Source organism: Bubalus kerabau, chromosome 3 (genome assembly GCF_029407905.1).
Source record: "Bubalus kerabau isolate K-KA32 ecotype Philippines breed swamp buffalo chromosome 3, PCC_UOA_SB_1v2, whole genome shotgun sequence".
NCBI lineage: Eukaryota > Metazoa > Chordata > Mammalia > Artiodactyla > Bovidae > Bubalus > Bubalus kerabau.
Window position 1 is genome coordinate 70405965 of NC_073626.1, and position 18992 is coordinate 70424956.

Consider the following 18992-nt stretch of genomic DNA (forward strand, 5'->3'; position numbering starts at 1 on the left):
TAAATTTGTGTTTGTGATCATGTTATAGCAGATACATGCATGCTAAAGTCATTTCAGTCGTGTCCGACTCTGCAATGCTATGGACTGCAGCCTGTCAGGCTCCTCTGTCCATGGGATTCTGAATACTGGAGTGGGTTGATCTTCCTGACTCACGGATTGAACCCCCCATCTCTTATATCTCCTGAATTGGCAGCAAGTTCTTTACCAAAAGCACCACCTGGGAAGCCCATTATAGTAAATACTGTTACTTTAATTATCATGGCTGATGTCCTAAGCTCCAAAAAGCCTGTGCTCTGGCCATCAGTGCATTATGAGTGAGAATTTTCTCCCTATAATTGTGCCCAGAATTTCTCAGATTTAAAAAGCACTGATACTGCTTTTTGTTTTTTACATACATGTATGTGCTTTTTATCAGTGAGTTAAGGATTAATATTTGAAATTTATGTTTCCCTTTTCAAATGGTTTATGTCTTAAATTCTTCACTACAAAGTAGATAAGCTGTGGAGTCCTGTATTTGACTCATGATTTAAGACAAATTGATAACCAGTTTCTCGTCCATAATTGGAAAGCTAAGAAATCTTGAGGAAGAGTTGTATATTGGAATTACCTTGGGGATGCCTTTGTAAAACCAGTGTGCCTAGGTATCCCGCCCCCGCCCCACCTCCACCCCTGTATACAGATCTTCAAAGTAAGTAAGGTGGGCCCCAATATATGTACAAGTAATTCTCCAGCCATGCAGGTTTTCATATTCCACTTTTTTTTTTTAACATAGTGACTTCGGGATCTTGTTTTACAGTATTAAGTAATAATCTGAAGTGACGTGTAAAAAAAACTCATCCAGCCACTTTGCTTTATTAGTAGCTGAGTGCTTTGCTTATCATTACAGATTTACTTTTTGTAAATAAATTAACTTTACTTTTTATAAGTTAATCTATAAACAAATTTATAAGTAAGCTTCATGTGTTAGGATTGTTCCTTGCTATCTACCCAGTTCTTAGAAGGATGCCTGGCAAAATACAAGTGCAATAAATGTTTGTTGTTATTGAATAAATGTATGTATAAATAATACTAGATGATAAGGATATACTAGAATATAATGATGTAGAGGTTAAAAAAAAATACCATTACCTTTGGGCAAAAGTTTGTTGAATAAAATTTTTTGAGTTTTATAGCTCTATACATTTATAGCCGTAAAAACAGAATCTTTGAAAAGAATTGTGATTTGTGTATGGCAAATACACATTGTGTAAGTCATTTTGAGGAGGCAAGTGGGACCTAAAATCCAGCCAAGACTAGGTTATAATACCTTCAGGGCTGTATCACCTGAGGTGAGGGAGGAGTAGCTTCTGTTTTTTAATTAGAAATGTTTGTTCATTAGTACTTGACATTAATTCATAGAGTTAGTTAAGTTTGCCATCTTATTTTTTTCTTTTTGTCCTCTCTGTTTTTTGTTCTGTTCCTTCTCTCCTGCATTTATAAATTACTTTTTTAATTCCATTTTAATTTATCTGTAGACATTTTAGTTATATTTATTTACATTTTTTTGTCATTTCTTTAGAGGATATCATGTCTGTCCTTAACTTTTCACAGGCTTCTTAGAGTTCATATTGTACTGCCTCAGAAAAAAATCAGAAACCTTGCCTCATGTAGGTCCATTTTAGTCCACATAGATCTGCATACATACACTCAGTTGCTCAGTCGTGTCCGACTCTGCGACTCTGTGGACCTCAGCACTCCAGGCCTCCCTGTCCATCACCAACTCCAGGAGTTTACTCAAACTCATGTCCATTGAGTCTGTGATGCCATCCAACCATCTCACCCTCTGTCATCCCCTTCTCCTCCCGCCTTCAGTCTTTCCCAGCATCAGGGTCTTTTCAAATGAGTCAGTTCTTTGCATCAGGTGGCCAAAGTATTGGAGTTTCAACTTCAGCATCAGTCCTTCCAATGAATATTCAGGACTGATTTCCTTTACAATGGACTGGTTGGCTCTCCTTGCTGTCCAAGGGACTCTCAAGAGTCTTCTCCAACACAGTTTCTGCTTTAAACAGATATGTGTATTTTAGATAAAGGAAAAAGTAGTCTTTATGTTTCTTGAGAAAGTTACCATTTCCAGTGTTATGCTTTCCCTTTTGAAAATCCATACTTCTATCTGGTATTATTTCCCTTAGCATTTCTTGCAGTGCAGGTCTGCTGGTGATGCATTCTCTTAATGTCTCTTAGTTGTTTTTGTTTGCTTTGTTCAGTCAGAAAAAAATCTCTTTATTTCATCTTCATTCTTAAGATTATTTTTGCTGAAAGTTAACAGTTTCTTAATCTTTCAGCACTTTAAAGATTATTCTGCTGTCTTTTGGTCTCCTTAGTTTCTAAAGAAAAGTCAGAAATAATTTGAATTATTCCCCATATATAATGTGTTGTTTGTTCTTCTTGCTGCTCTCAGGATTTTCTCTTTATCTTTAGTTTTCAGCAGTTTGATTACGACTACTATATATAACTATTTGTGTAAATGTGGTTTTCTTAATCCTGTTGGGGAGTGCTCAAGCTTCTTGAATCTGTAAATTTGTGTCTTTCATCAAATTTGGGGATATCTTGGCTGTTATTTCTTGAAATATTTCTTCTATCCCATTCTTTATCTCTTTCCTTCTTGTACTTTAATTACACAATGCCCATTGATATTGTCCCACATATCCCTAATACAGTTCATTAAAATTTCTCTCTATTCTTTACATTGGATAATTTCTAATGATTTTACATCAAACTCATTGGCTTTCCTTTATCTCCATTTTGCTCTTAAGTATGTCCAGTGAATTTTTTTGCTTCATGTATTTTTCAGTCCTTGGATTTCACTTTGGTTCATTTTTTGTTTTGGGTTTTTTTTTTTTTCCCTGAAATTTTCTATATTTTTATTCCTTACAAGCATGTTTTCCTTTTCACTTTTGACTATGTTTTGAAAACCTCTTAGGCTAATTTCAGCATCTGGGTTGGTGTCTCAGTATTGGTTTTCTTTGATTGTCTTTTTTCTCAAGATTGGGCCACAGTTATCTGATAAGTTGTTTTTAAATTATATTGTGGATGTTTTACTATTCTGTTAAGACTTTGGATTCTGATGTATTCCCCTGAGGAATGGTGACCCTTTAGGCGATTATTTGATAAGGCTTAAGTTGCAAATTCTATCTCTTGAACCCATCTGTCTCTTGAGTTGTTCACATCTCTGTTCAGTTCTGTGATCCTGAGTGGGACTCTGTTCAGTATGTGTGTGGGTTTAGTATGTGTATGGGTGCAGGTGTAGTCAGAAATTTGGGACAGTATATTGAGCACATGGGACTTCCCTTCTCTGGCTCTCTCTGCTCTGGGAGTCCCTGAGCAATGATATGCTTTAGATTGCAGTTACACTTTGTAGATAGATACATTTGTGAAGAATCAGCTATGTTTTGTTTTTACTAATCTAGATAGCATGATAACCATGGTAAAGGAAACTTTACTTAGTGATTTATATGCCTCCCCAACTGCACTGTGATGGCAACTCTGTATCACTGTACTTTATAGTGCCTAGATTATTTGTGTATGTGGTCCAGTGAAAAGAATACCTAGTCAGGTGTCCTTAAGCTAGGTTTCTAGTCCGCTGCTAGCTTGTTTTATAGCTTAGAACATTGTTATAACTTAGAACATTGAAATGACTTATCTGACAGTGTTCTTATCCTTAAAATGAAGGATTGGATGAGATAATCTGTATCATCTTTTCTCCAATTCAAATTAGATTTATTTAAAATTGTTTTCAGTTATTTTAGTGCTGAGCACAGTTTTTAGTCTATATTCTCTACCTCTTTTAATTTTTTTTTCTATTTCACTTTTGTGATTTCATTACCTTACACCATACCATAAATTATAAACTGCTGCTGCTAAGTCACTTCAGTCGTATCCGACTCTGTGCGACCCCATAGACGGCAGCCCACCAGGCTCCCCCGTCCCTGGGATTCTCCAGGTGAGAACACTGGAGTGGGTTAAATTATAAACTATTGATATGCAATTCTTATAAAATACTTGAATGGCAGTTGTGTATGAACATAACTTTGAGTTCAACATTTTTCAAAAATTACCAAAATAATGACGTCATTATTTTACACACTTCTTATTAGTATTAATAAAGGCTTATTTTGGTATATTTTATAGGTAACATTTGCAGACAGAAAGGTAAACTGTCAAGGAATTCATCCTGTTTGGTATTTATTTGGGCCGGCTTAAGGAGTCTTTGACATATCAGATCAACTGGCAAAAGAAAATGAAAAGCAGTGTGGCACAAATAAAGGTAAGTGCTTGAAACTTATAATAAAGAACATAAACTTGTGGTCGTTCTTCTACCCTTTAAACAAAAATGCATTTCTATAATTAGGACAGTAGAACCAGACAGTAGAGTTGTGTCGTACACACATTGAACTTAACACAATTTCAACTCTAGATATTTGGCCAGATGGTCAAGTGGTTGGTTGAGAGAACATACAGGGGTGGAGGAGGATGTGTGTGTGTGTGTGTGTGTGTGTGTGTGTGTGCTTGTGTATGAGTGTGTACATCAAAAAAGTATATGTGAGTGAGCATGTATGTATAAAAGAAAAATAACAAACAGCAGGAAATTCCGCCATTCTTCTTAAAGAGCATTATTTCCTGCATGAGTATAAAATGGAAGATGATTGTCTGCCTTCTCAGTTGGTCAGAGTTTTTGCATGTCTGTCTACAAGTGAACCTCTTGTTGCATATTGCAGATGCATAAATGGGCTACTTATTTTGTGCTGTAGTTTAGACATTATACATTCATTTATTCACCAAATATTCACTGACTTCTTACTATGTCCCAGTGATTGTTTTGAGCACTTTGGGTAAAATGGTGAATAAAACAGGATTCCTTGGTCTTGTAGAGTTTGCATTCTAGTGGTGGAGAAAGCAAATAGATCATAAACTTAATATGTAAGTGGATTATATAGTGTTTTCACAGTGTTAAATGCTAGATTGTGCTATGGAGAAAAGAAATAGGGTAAGGTTGATCAGTAGCAATTGGATGATGGAGCTTTCAATAGGGAGAGCCCAGTGAAAGGGGGCCTTTGTGAGCACACACTTGAAGGAAATGAGGGAGTTAGCCCAGTAGATGTCTAGGAGAGGAGTGTGCTAGGCAAAGGGAACAACAGAGGCAAAACTGAAGAGTCCAGTGTGGCTGGAGCAGGTTCTGAGAATAGTAGAATAGTAGAGGTAGTCCGAGTGGTCATAAGAACTGTAACTCCATCTGCTTCAGACCTGTTCCTCTGACTCTGAGTGGACTTTGTGGAAGAGCAAACCATTCTCCTTCCTTTTCGTTTCAGCTGCACAGATCTACTTGCCAATGTGTGTAGTTCATAGATCTACAAGCAGGCACATTACTTCCTGTATCTTGGAGTCAGTAAAGGGGAAGGTGGATTTTTATTTGATTATAAAGACAGACACTTCTCCTTTCCCCTCCTCCACCACCTCTGCACCCCTAAACCTACTTTAGTGTGAGATAGGAGCTCCTTAACAGCAGGCACTAGGTACCAGGCTTGAGGTGTCATAAATGCTTAACAGAATGAATTGGTATGCTTAGGGACCGAGACAGGCTCTGTGGCCATCTCTTCAAACCTCTTTTGAGTATGAGAAGACACTGTCCAGGCCTCTCTCCTAGGTAGACATCCAGCCTGTGCTTACATATTTCCTTTGGCAGGGCGTTTGCTGTCCCGGAGCTGGCTCCATCTGTCAGTAGATACCTTCTTCATATAGCGTTCTGAAATCTGCCTCTTTGGAACTTGTATTCATTGGTCCACTGACAGTTAAACACTTAATTGTGGGCCTAGTAGATGGCAGACTGTGGTAGGAGCTGGGGCCCTAAGGAGAAAGGAGACCTTGTGCAGAACTGGCTCTTGACTGAGCCATGTTAGACAAGAGCACTCGGTTCAGTCTCTGCCTTTTACACCGAGCGAAAAGTGTTCGGTCTTTCTCAGAGTCCTCTTCCTGTTTCTCTCAGACTGGGCCTCTCCACGTGTTCCTTTTGTCGTCCACATGGATCTTCTGGGAAATGTCCCCAGCAAGCTGTTTACTCTTAGTGGCTCAACCCTCTTCAGCCAGTTCTCAGTTTCATTTGCCTTCCTCTCCATATTGTTGGCCACTAGCTGGGTTGGGTCCATCTTACCTCAGATCCTCTCTTGATGTTCTGAGGCCTCGTCTGTAAGGTTCAGGAGGCTTCAGCTGACGATTCCTTATTTTTCCATTGACTTTACGTAGCTTCCTTAGTCGGTTAGAGGCAAGCTCCCTAACTCTTCCAGCCTCTCCTCTCTTTTTGTTCTAAAGACTTGTTCCCTGAGCCTAAGGGATGTTCAGAGCCTCTGGACACAGGCTTCCTGCTCCTATCACCTCCTCGCACTGCTATCTACATTGTCAGAGACTACAGGTGACTGCTCAGTGTACCATATTTGCTTTGCTTAAAGAAAGATTTAGAGAATTTTTAAAGGTAATTTCAACAATATATTACCATCAACTATTGCTCTGACTTCGAATCCAACCTCTGTGATAAGGGAAAGAGGGAAATTCAGGTTCTTACTATTTGGATCAAACTTTTAACTTATTTTTCATTAAGTAAAATGTTCTGAAACCCAGTTCAAGTTCCCCTTTACTCACTGTCACTCTTGGTACTGTGTACCCCAGTGCTTGGTCCTACTTAAAATCTCCTATTAGCACTGACTATATGTGCCAGTCATTTGTTAACTTGATTGCATTTATGAAATCCTGAGTCACGACTTCAGTATTTTTGATTTCTCCCTCTTGCTCACCACAGATGTTGTGGAGATGTGTTAAAAATCATTAGCACAGAATTGAGGCCTTCTCCCTAATGTAATCAAAATAATTGTCATGTCTTGTAAAAGAAAAGTAGAGAATGCAGTTTTATTGTTTTCTTTCTCTCCCCACTCCTTCCCCTTCTCCTCCCTATTCTCTATCTGTCTCACATATAATCTGATGTTTTTAACTGTAGAAATCTTTATAATCATCTCTCCTCTAAGATCCTAATCTCCTTGAAGGTTTTTCCTATCTTTTGTATCCCCCAGAGTGTCTAAGCTGGAGGAACGGGTGTGTCATAAAAAATAAGTAAATACTGTGTTTGATGTTACCATGAATTGCATGAATCTTGTGCTCCATATTTGGTTTAGGATCTTGATGTCAAGTTTTATGGAAGCCTGTGTCATATTGAACAATTGCTCACAACAGATGTTGTGCAGAACAATTCTACTTAATTATGCTGCCTGCCCAGTGAAAGAATTTTTAAAAGTTGTAGATATTAGAAACTGGACTTTAAGATGTTGGCACTCAGTATAAAATATAGCCAGACTGACTACCTTAAATTATAAATTTTGATCACATATTTATTCACCAGCACACATTAGTCTAATTAGTGTATATTATTCAAAAAATTCATGGAGAAGGCAGTGGCACCCCACTCCAGTACTCTTGCCTGGAAAATCCCATGGGCGGAGGAACCTGGTAGGCTGCAGTCCATGGGGTCGCTAAGAGTCGGACATGACTGAGCGACTTCACTTTCACTTTTCACTTTCTTGCATTGGAGAAGGAAATGGCAACCCACTCCAGTGTTCTTGCCTTGAGAGTCCCAGGGACGGGGGAGCCTGGTGGGCTGCCGTCTCAGGGGTCGCACAGTCTGACACAACTGAAGTGACTTAGCAGCAGCAGCAGCAGCATTCAAAAAATTCAATACTTAAGGAGATTGTATTAGCAATTAATTTACTTGTGATAATAGACTCAAACTGTTGCTAATTAGTCATAACATAAGAGCGAGGCTGCCCTGGTGACTCGGACGGTAAAGAATCCACCTGCAATGCAGGAGACCCAGGTTCAGTCCCTGGGTCAGGAAGATCCGCTGGAGAAGGGAATGGCAACCAGTATTCTTGACTGGACAGAGAAGCTTGGCCACAGTCAGTGGGGTCAAAGAGTTGGACGTGACTGAGGCACTGACAGCAGTAACATAAGACGACGTTGGAGCTTGTTTACATTTCTTTGCAGTATAATTTTCAATTTTTGAATGTATTTTTTTCCCATTAAGGAGGCAAGCATGTCAGTATGTGGAACAAATTACTCATTATTTGAGTCATTTTTTTCTTAGATTTCAAGATTAAGATTCTTTGAAAACATACTGTATTTCCTTTCAGTTAATTAAAATCTGTTCAGTTAATTAAAATCATTTTAATTCTTAAAAATAAGCTTGTCAATATGAACATTTTTATAGGTGGTTTAAAAATTTACCTGTTTATAAATATTTTGGCATCTTAAATGGATTTTTAAATTAGGATATGTTCTTAAACTGGATAATTCATAGCTCTCTCTCATTGTGACATGTATCTTCAGCCTCATATTACATTGAAGTTTCCTTTTTGTATGTTATTCTTCAAAGGATTTGGCTTAGGAGCTATATTTTACAAGTCATATTTTTTAAATCTTTACAGCCTACTATAATGTCATACAGGCTGTATCAGACACTTAAATAATGTTTCCTGAAAACAAAATTGAATTTTCATAAATATGTTAGTCCGTTTCTTTTGTTTTGTCCAGATTTGGTAACCTGGACTAATGTTATGGTTTTCTTAAGCCAAAGGAGATAAGAACATAAGTGCAAGGTTATAGAAGACTTGGGCATAACCACAGAAAACCTCCATCCTTTGGTCGTGGTATTCGCCAGGAAAGGCCTTTATCAAAATGGTGTTCTATAAATTTAAATCTTATTGAAAGTAAAAGTGTTAGTAGCTCAGTGGTGTCTGACTCTTTGCGACCTGTGGACTGGAGCCTGCCAGGCTCCTCTGTCCATGGAATTCTCCAGACAAGAATACTGGAGTGGGTAGCCATTCCCTTCTTTAGGGGATTTTCCCAACCCAGGCATTGAACCTGGGTCTCCTGCATTGCAGGCAGATTCTTTACTATCTGAATCTCATTACATAGGAATAAAATATTAGCTAAGTGGCATCGAAAATTTAAGAATTATTTTCTTCTAGTAAACTTTGAGGGGTTTTTTTGTTGTTGTTGTTGTTTAATGACAGTATTTGATCTATAGTAAACGTAACTGCCACAGACGTTTACCTGGGATGGCCTGAAGATTTTGTTTTATCTTATTTGAAATAATTTTTAAAGCACTTCCAGTTTTCCAAGATACGTGTGTCATTGTTTGTTTTTTTAACAGAATTTTAAAATTTGCCTTCCCCCTCTTTTTTTCCATTGAAAGCATTCTTCTGGTCATGACAGACGGGAAAATTATAATTCATATCAAAGGACTTCCTCTCCAGAAGACAGGTAAACAATTTTATGTGTTCTAAATACCATTTAAAATTTTATCGACAAGTTTAAGAAATTATTTAGCTCTTAGATTTCTAATTTTAGGTTTACTAACTTTTTTTGATGGTTTTACAGGAAATATTACTTGAGTGGGGTTGAGAACAGATCATCCTTGAATGACTGTTCTATTTCTAGTGAATAATTCTAGATTTTTATGAAAATTTTTAGGTGAAGGAGAATACTTTTAATATGTCAAATACTGCATAGAAGTTTATAAAATGGAAAGTTTAGTTGAAATCACATTATTTTGAAGTGCTCTTACTGTTAATACTAATCCTTTTTATTTACATGGCTCTTTATAGTTTTCAAATGTTTTTATATGTATCTTGCCATAATTGTGTTAAGTTCAAAGGCCCAGAAATGTTACCATTAATGTTCATCATGCCTTCATAGTATGACTTCAGTTATTTCACTTAGTAAGCTATAACTTGAAAAAGAATTTATGAAAGGAGAAGCATCCTCTAGATTTTCTTTCAGTTGTCTGATCTCTTATTCCCTGTGTACTTTGTTCATATTCCATTCTGCTGTCTCAAAAAGCCTTTGCTTTATACACAAGTTAATTACTGTGTTCTGCATCTACTTATTGTCTTTCATGGATCACCTCCTCCCTGTATATATGTTTTAGAAACTCTCTCTATAGACATATACACACATATGTGTGTATGCAAATAAACTGTAGATATGCATATGAAACATAGATTATGTTACTGTGTATATTTATCATGTGTGTATGTATTAACTTCTCTTAAGGTTCTCTGATTTTATTGACTTTTGAGATTCAAAGGCAAATCTTATACTAACTATCCCTGTTTGCTGATCATTCAGTCCATTCTCACAGATATCTAACAATATGACTTTAAGAGTAGGAGCTGAGAAAAGTAGCCTTTTGGAGTGGAATAACTGGATTTTATGGAGGCCAACCAATGACACTAGTGGTTGACACCCAGGGGAGGCCGACCAGTGACACTGTGCAGTGCTTTGATAGAATGAGCCAGCTCGACAGCAGGAGGGGAGCTTTGTCCCCACTAAGCTGTATATGATATGCAAATATGTATCTTCTGCTAAGGACAGTATGCCCAGGATGTCAGGCTTGGTTAAGTGAATTCCAGGAGTTGTTTTTTTGCAGACCAGTGGAAAGCTTTTATAATCATGACTAAGTGAATAGATGTCAACAAAATAATCTGTTTGTTAAGATCCACTTGATAGGACTTTATACAGTCATAGAGTTACATCACCATTACCAATATACGACTTTTCTAAGTATAACATCATTGTTTTCAACTTGTAACTTTGGTTTTCTTATTTTATGTGTTAGATACATAGAACAAGAAAGATCTCCTCGGGATAGAGGTTACTTTGATTCCAGCAGGTCAGACTATGAGCGTTCAAGGAGAGAACGTTCTTATGATAGTAGCATGGAGTCACGGTTAGTATTGCATATTTTAACTATAGAAACATACTTGTTTAAATTTTCTTTATGCATAATAATAATCACAGCTAGCATTAAGTGGATGTTTTTAGGTGCCAGGCTTTCTAATAAGGACTTAATGTGAATTAGCTTCTTATTGCAGTAAATATATGCCTTTTATAGATGAAGAAAATGAAGCTTAGAGAAGTTAAGTCATTTGTTCATGTTTTAAAAGTGTGTCAGTGACAAGTCCTCGTCTGTCTGACTCTAGGTCTCAAGCTTTTATTCATTATACTGTGCTATATGAGGAATTGGCTTATATGACTTCTGAGATTGTTTACTGAATGAAAGTCATTTATGATATTGAATGATATTAATTTACATAATGGCAGAGGGACATTGAGAATGAAGTTACCATTTTCTAAGTATAAATTATTCTTACTTGAGTCTTAGAGAACTTGACTGCCCACTTTATTAGTCATCTTGTTTCCAGAACTTGCCTACCATGTACTGTTGTTCACATAGTTCTATATCCTTTTTGATGTCTCTCTCATATCATCTATTCCATGACTACCTAGACTATACCACACTAGAATTTTAATCTGATTTCTCCATGGTTTGGAACCAAGCGCATTATTTGATATCTGCAGCCAAAATTTCCTTTTCACTGCTTACTTTCTAACATGTAACCTGTCTGTATAAACGTTAGATTAAATTAACCTCCAAAAGACAGGTTTATCTGCTGTCACCTTAATGACACTTTAATAAGAGCAGCTGCTACCACCATGATTGGTGAGCTAGGCATTCTCAGACCTTCTCAAATGCTGTCAAAACTCCTATATACTAGGTACTGTACCTCACAATTTACATATAAGGAAGTGGGTTAGAACTGATTGTTACCTCAGGTTGCTGTTATCTGTCTAGTAGATAATGAAACTGAGATTTGAGCTCAATTCTGACTCCAGAGCCTATGTTTATATCCGTACCCCTGACTGTATTACTTCACTATAATTCCTTGTCTAGTCCAGTGTTTGTATACAAAGTTTGATTTGATCCACACACACTGTGAAGTAAGCACATTGTTTATTATGTAGACTATAAAGGCTAACAGTAGAAAAACACTTGAGAAATATTTCTATTTAGACTGAGAAGACTATTGCTTCTGCACTCTGAAGGAGAAACACTATAAGTGTATAAGGACACAATTTTACCAGCCAACAAGCAGTCTTACCTGGTGTTTCTCAGAAGAATCATAACCAGTGTCAGTAAATTCCTTCTGTAGCTATTCTCTACAGAGAATAGATATAAAATGAGTTGCTTTTTCCTGTAGATGTAAAATGTTCAACTCAGTTACAAAGCAGTGGCTAGAGTTCAGAGCACCTGCCTTTGACTAATTGGGGTTTTTATTTGGAACCACTTTCCCGCTACCACTGTTCACATTGTGTTGGTAGGTACAGGCTGTGTCTTCATGGGGCGGTCACTCGGGTCTCTGTGCTTCAGTTGGAAAACAGTTTCTCCACAGCTACCTGGGTAGGTGACTAGAAGCACTCTTTTCCATGTATTAAGACATATTATTTCAAACATACCCTCTAGATTTAGGTAAAATCTACTAAGTGCTTTCCTGGTAGTACAGTGATAGTTATTCATATAACTCGTGGTCACACAAAGCATGAGCAGAATAATCTGAGCTTCTAGGCAGATGTATGTATCAAGCAGCCAAGTGGACAAACTCACTGGGGAAAGAGAGCAGACAGCAAAGATTCATTCTTTCTTGCTATTTCTTGATAGTTTGAAAATATTATATAATCATTTTACAAAGGGTAGTCACCTGCATTAGTAGGGAAGAGTTTTTGTGGCTAGAAAATGGTTTATTTTTTCACATTGTCTAAAATAATCAGAAGGTTCTGATATTTTGAGATTTATAATAAATTGCCAGTCCTATCAGGAAACAATTTCAAATTACAATTTATGATAACAGTCTCACTCCTAAATTGCTATTATTGGAGGTTAACTCTGGTTTCTCATTTATACAACTTATCACATATATCACAGGCCAATTTGTCTTTGGAAAACACTATTTTCATGTTACTATCCCACTCAGAAATTATTAATGATTTCTTATCACTTGCAGGATAAAAATACTTAGTCTGTTGCTTGTCTTTTAAGATTTCATATTCTGAGTCAAACTCATCTTTCCAACTGCTGTTATACATTATTCTTTATTGTTTCAACTTATTCTGGCCTAAATAACCTTGCTCCATTTTTTAGTAGTTATTCTGTCTTCTACTAGTTGCAGAATGCCATCCTCCCTCCCCCCACACCCCCTGCCCCCTCACCACCTTGCCCACAATGTAAATACTCTCGAGCCTTGATGACCTAGTTTAAGTTACATTTTCTCTGTGAGGCACTACCAAACCCCTTTTCCTTATCTGAATCTGTGGCCCCCAAATGGTCTCACTCATTTGGTATGCAGTTCATTTAAGAATGTATTTTGTGTCATCTTTTCTCCATCAAAAAAATGTATTACAGAAGTAGAGACCGAGAGAAACGCAGAGAAAGAGATGTGGATCGGAAGAGGTCCCGGAAATCACCATCTCCTGGGAGAAGAAGCCCAGAACCATCGGTTACCCAGAGTTCCTCTGCTCAGGATGAACCTACTGCAAAGAAGAAGAAAGAGGAGCTGGATCCTCTTCTTACTCGCACTGGTGGAGCGTATATTCCTCCTGCAAAACTCAGAATGATGCAGGAACAGATTACAGATAAAAACAGGCATGTCAATACCACTAAGTATATAAGGCGGTGACACTCTCACTGAAAAAAGTCATCTATGTTCCAATTAACCTTGACTGTTGAGAATTTACATGCAGAGTCCATAATGATAGAGACCTCAAATTATACTTCTTTCCCTCCTGCCTTCAGAAGCTCCACTGGAGCTCTGCTTAATATTTTCCCTGACAGCAGCTCTTAACGTCTTTACTTTCTGCATGAATAAGTGGAAAAGTCTGAGGAAAGGTCACTTATCTTTTTTTTTTTCTTTTACTGTTTTCAAACCATTCCTTTTGTAGTTGTATGCTTATTAGTGGTGTCCATTTTTCATTGATAATCAAGAGTACTATTTTAGAACTAAAATGGATCTTTCTAGTTATACCAAACCAGGAGTCGGCAAATTTTTTCTATAAAAGGACAGATAGTAACTATTTTAGCCTTTGTGCATTATCCTGTCTGTTGTAGCTACTCTCCTTCACCATTGTAGGGCTTCCCAGGTGGCACAGTGGTAAAGAATCCACCTGCCAATACAGGAGATGTAAGAGACATGGGTTCAGCCCCTGGGTCGGGAAGATTTCCTGGAGGAGGAAAGGGCAACCCACTCTAGTATTCTTGTCTGGGAAATGCTAAGGACAGAGGAGCCTGGCCGGCTACAATTCATGGGATCTCAAAGAGCTGGGCGTAACTTAAGGATGCATGCTTCACTATTATATTGAATATAGCCATAGATAAAACATGTACACAAATGAGAATGGCTGTGTTCCAATAAAGCTTTATTTTCAAAAACAGGCTGTAGGCTAAATTTGGCTCTTGGGTGTAGTTTGTCAGCCCTTGTACTAACCTGTGAAGCAGCTGACAGTTTTCTCTTTTCCCTACTTTTTTTAGACCATAACATCTTACAGCTTTTTGCCGCACTGAGGCAAATAATCAAAATTCATATGTGACCATTCTCTAAGTACCTTTACTTCCCTTTTCAAAATAATTGAAATGATGAGAAACTATGTAGAAAAAGTGCAGCTGTTTTCAAGGCCTTTTTCTCTAGTGAAATGAGATAATAACCAGGAAAACTATGGCCCAAGATTGAAATGATCACTCAGTTGCCAGGTAGTCAAGAAAAAGATTGGGATAGAAGGTAGGTATACTTATAAGAAAAACAGATTACAGGTGAGTCAAGAAAGTCGTCTATATCTTTCTTGTGTATTTTCATGGCAACTTGAGAGTACTTGAGAACCTTATATAAATGAAATATAAATTTGTTGTAAGAATTAACGAGGTAGAAATGTCATTTTTATAAAATAGTTATAAATATTTGAAATAAAGTATAAAAAATTTATGAGCTAGAAGGGGACATTTAAATGACATTAAAACACTAAGTTTTTCTTTATGTTTCATAGACTAGCACTTAGTGATGCCTGCAGTGTTATGTAGAGAAGGGATTTGGAAGTTGCTTGTGTGCGTTCTGGGAGATTCATGTTCATGCAGGCATGCTGCTCTTATAGCAGGCAGTAGTGGAAGTATTAGTGAAAAATATGTACTGTCTCTGACCCCATTCAAAATAATCCTAATTGTAAAAGATTGAAAGCATTGTCATTAATCTCCAAGTCTTCTTTGTAATGTGGGCAGAATAATATATGCAATTTTAAGCAGATTCATAGAAGATAATTTTATGTACAGGTGAACTCTGCCTATAGGCTATAAAGGAAACAAAAGTGTAGTCTTTCCTCAGCAGATACTAAATCACGTTAATTGTAGGTTTCCTAATTAAGAAGTACAGTTGTACTTGATTATTGTCTGTTGACCAAAGTTTAATGGAAGAGTTTGTGATTATGTATCAGCAGTATCTTGTTGATCAGGCTAGTTGTTAATCTGTAAAGCTTACTACTCTGTATAGTAACATACCAAAGGGTTGGGTTGAGAGCAGGAGGAGTTCCACCTCAGATGCAGGCAGAAAGGGAATGTGCAATCTATAGAGAATTTAGAAACAGTAATGAAATTAACTGCCGTCTGCTTTTTATCTTCAGTGTTTGCTGATGACAGTGTCAGTGATAAAATGTGGTTTCTTACCAGTGTAGACAGCTCTCACTACCACCTCCTTGATATACCTGGTATAGCACCCTAAAACAGGCATTCTTTTTTTTTTATTATTTCATTAAAGTATTTGGGGACTTCCTTGTAGTTCAGTTGGTAAAGAGTCTGCCTGCAATGCAGGAGATCCAGGTTTGATCGCTGGGTTGGGAAGATCCCCAGGAAAAGAAAATGGTAACCCACTCCAGTATTCTTGCCTGGAGAATTCCATGGACAGAGGAGCCTGGCAGGCTACAGACATGGGGTCGCAAGAGTCGGACACAATTTAACGACTAAACCACCACCACCATAGTTAATTTATAATACTGTTGACAGTCCAGGTTCAATGCACGATACTGGATGCTTGGGGCTGGTGCACTGGGACGACCCAGAGGGATGGTGTGGGGAGGGAGGAGGGAGGAGGGTTCAGGATGGGGGACACATGTATACCTGTGGTGGATTCATTTTGATATTTGGCAAAACTAATACAATTATGTAAAGTTTAAAAAATAAAATTAAAAAAAAAAGTGATTATCACAAAATTTGGAGTACTATACTTTTCTAGGAAAGAGGGTTTATCATTGTTAAACTAAATATATATATTGGGTTCTCAGGCGCTAGAAATGGTATTGATTTTCTTGTGGGTTTTGAATATCCATATGTTTGCCTGTTGAGAAATCATTAAACTATATTCATGCTTTAAAAAAAAAAAAAAATATAATACTGTGTTAGTTTCAGGTATATAGCAAAGTGACCCAGTTATGTATTCTTTTTCAGATTCTTTTATTTATTACAAGATATTGAATATAGTTCCCTGTGCTACAAAGTAAATTCTTGTTGTTTACTTTATGTGTATCAGTTAATCCCGTAATCCTAATTTATCCCTCCCTTGCCTTCCACTTGGTAACCATAGATACTTTCTGTATCTGTGAATCTGTTTCTCTTGTAGATAAGTTTATTTGTATTATTTTTTTATATTTCATGTGTAAGCAATAGAATATTTGTCTTTCTCTGACTTACTTCACTTAGTATAATAATCTCTTGGTTCATGCATGTTGATGCAAATGGCAATATTCCGTTCTTTTTTATGCATGAGTAATATTCCATGGTGTAGACATACTACATCTTTTTTACACGTTCATCTGTTGATGGACACTTAGGTTGCTTCCATGTCTTAACTACTGTGTTAATAGTGCCACTGTGAACATTGGGGTGCATGTTTCTTTTCAAATTAGAGTTTTTGTCTTTTCTGGAGGTATGTCCAGAAGTAGGCTTGCCGGATCATATTGTAATTCTATTTAAGGAACCTCCATACTGTTCATTATAGTGGCTGCTCGAGTTTACATTCCCATCAATAGTGTCAGTCAGTCAATTCAGTCGCTCAGTCCTGTCCAACTCTTGGTGAACCCATGAATCGCAGCACGCCAGGCCTCCCTTTCCATCAACTCCTGGAGTTTACCCAAACTCATGTCCATAGAGTTGGTGATGCCATCCAGCCATCTCATCCTCTGTCGTCCCCTTCTCCTCCTGCCCCCAATCCCTCCCAGCATCAGGGTCCTTTCCAATGAGTCAACTCTTTGTATGAGGTGGCCAAAGTATTGGAATTTCAGCCTCAGCATCAGTCCTTCCAATGCTCCAGGACTGGTCTCCTTTAGGATGGACTAGTTGGATCTCCTTGCAGTCCAAGGGACTCTCAAGAGTCTTCTCCAACACCACAGTTCAAAAGCATCAATTCTTCTGGGCTCAGTTTTCTTCACAGTCCAACTCTCACATCCATGCATGACCACTGGAAAAACCATAGCCTTGACTAAATAGACCTTTGTTGGCAAAATAATGTCTCTGCTTTTGAATATGCTATCTAGGTTGGTCATAACTTTCCTTCGTCTTTTAATTTCATGGCTGCAGTCATCATCTGTAGTGATTTTGGAGCCCAAAAAGATAAAGTCTGCCACTGTTTCCCCATATATTTTCCATGAAGTGATGGGACCAGATGCCATGATTTTAGTTTTCTGAATGTTGAGCTTTAAGCCAACTTTTTCACTCTCCTCTTGCACTTTCATCAAGAGGCTCTTTAGTTCCTCTTGACTTTCTGCCATAAGGCTGGTGTCATCCATGATATGTCATCCATATCAATAACCTACATATCTGAGGTTATTGATATTTCTCCCGGCAATTTTGATTCCAGCTTGTGCTTCTTCCAGCCCAGCGTTTCTCATGATGTATTCTGCATATAAGTTAAATAAGCAGGGTGACAATATACAGCCTTGACGCACTCCTTTTCCTATTTGGAACCAGTCTGTCGTTCCATGTCCTGTTCTAACTATTGCCTCCAGACCTGCATACAGGTTTCTCAAGAGGTAGGTCAGGTGGTCTGGTATTCCCATCTCTTTCAGAATTTTCCACAGTTTATTGTGATCCACACAGTCAAAGGCTTTGGCATAGTCATTCATTAACAGTGTAGGAAAGTTCAAAACAGGGAGTCTTAACCTATAGACTTTTAAGAGGTCATTGGATAAAATTCAGGCAGTCCATGAATGTGAATTGGAAATAATTGCATCTTTTAAAGTTGATGTAGTTTAACATTTCTATCAGGAATGTAGGCAGCAGACTATAGTATTAACAGACTGTTTGTTACAAATACCTCAAAATACCGTTTATGCTACTTGAATTAAAGAAGCTATTATGCCTACTACCAGTTCTTGCTATATAATGTGTTAAGAAGCACATAGAATATCAAACTTTTGTTGTTTTCATCCTTTGAAAGCTCTATTTCAATATGATTGGTATCCTTTGTTATCCTATATATATTTACACATTATTCTAAGAAGTTCATCACCTTCACCAGACTGCCAGAGAAATATAAGGAAAGGTTGAGACTTTTTGCACCTGAAATCATATTCCACAGAGAAATAATTATAAAAACTGTAGAATTTGAGCTTCAAAAGACCTTAGATATTACCAAGTTCAACCTAAAGAAACCCATTTAGACTAAATAATTTACCTATGCTCTAAGTTAAAAAAAAAAAAACCAGTGTAGCCATCTAGCATTTAGCTAATAAGCCTGTGGGACTACTGCTTAAATATAGAGATGTTCTTTAATATATTTAGTACAGTCTTTCAGTTCCATGATTTTGTATGACTTTCCCTTTTTCTATGATTAATACTATTTCTTTCTGGTTTAAAACTTAATTTTTTTCTTCTGTCATGCTTTTATGAGAAGGAACATAATACCAAATTTCCTTTTTACAGCTTATATTTAAGTATTATATATTGTAATTTAAATAAAAAATAGTTGCTTTTACTTTAAAACATTTCCTTTAAAGGCAAGTTTAGTAAATTAAGTGTTATAAAATAAGCATGTACTGAATCTAAC

The 18992-nt window shown here is 37.2% G+C and overlaps 1 protein-coding gene across 6 annotated transcripts in view; it reads left to right on the forward strand.

Moving 5' to 3' along the window:
• The window catches only part of CWC22 (CWC22 spliceosome associated protein homolog), a 75816-nt gene that overhangs the window by 13004 nt on the left and 43820 nt on the right, over positions 1-18992 (forward strand). For 5 of the 6 annotated variants that reach the window (XM_055572049.1, XM_055572050.1, XM_055572051.1 and 2 more), the window contains exons 2-5: positions 4168-4303; positions 9272-9339; positions 10697-10807; positions 13319-13558. In XM_055572049.1, the coding sequence (XP_055428024.1) occupies positions 4277-4303; positions 9272-9339; positions 10697-10807; positions 13319-13558 (446 nt within the window). In that variant the 5' untranslated portion in view covers positions 4168-4276. Of the gene's footprint in view, positions 1-3901; positions 3980-4167; positions 4304-9271; positions 9340-10696; positions 10808-13318; positions 13559-18992 lie in introns of all 6 variants that reach the window. The other variant, XM_055572048.1, reaches the window with a different exon arrangement.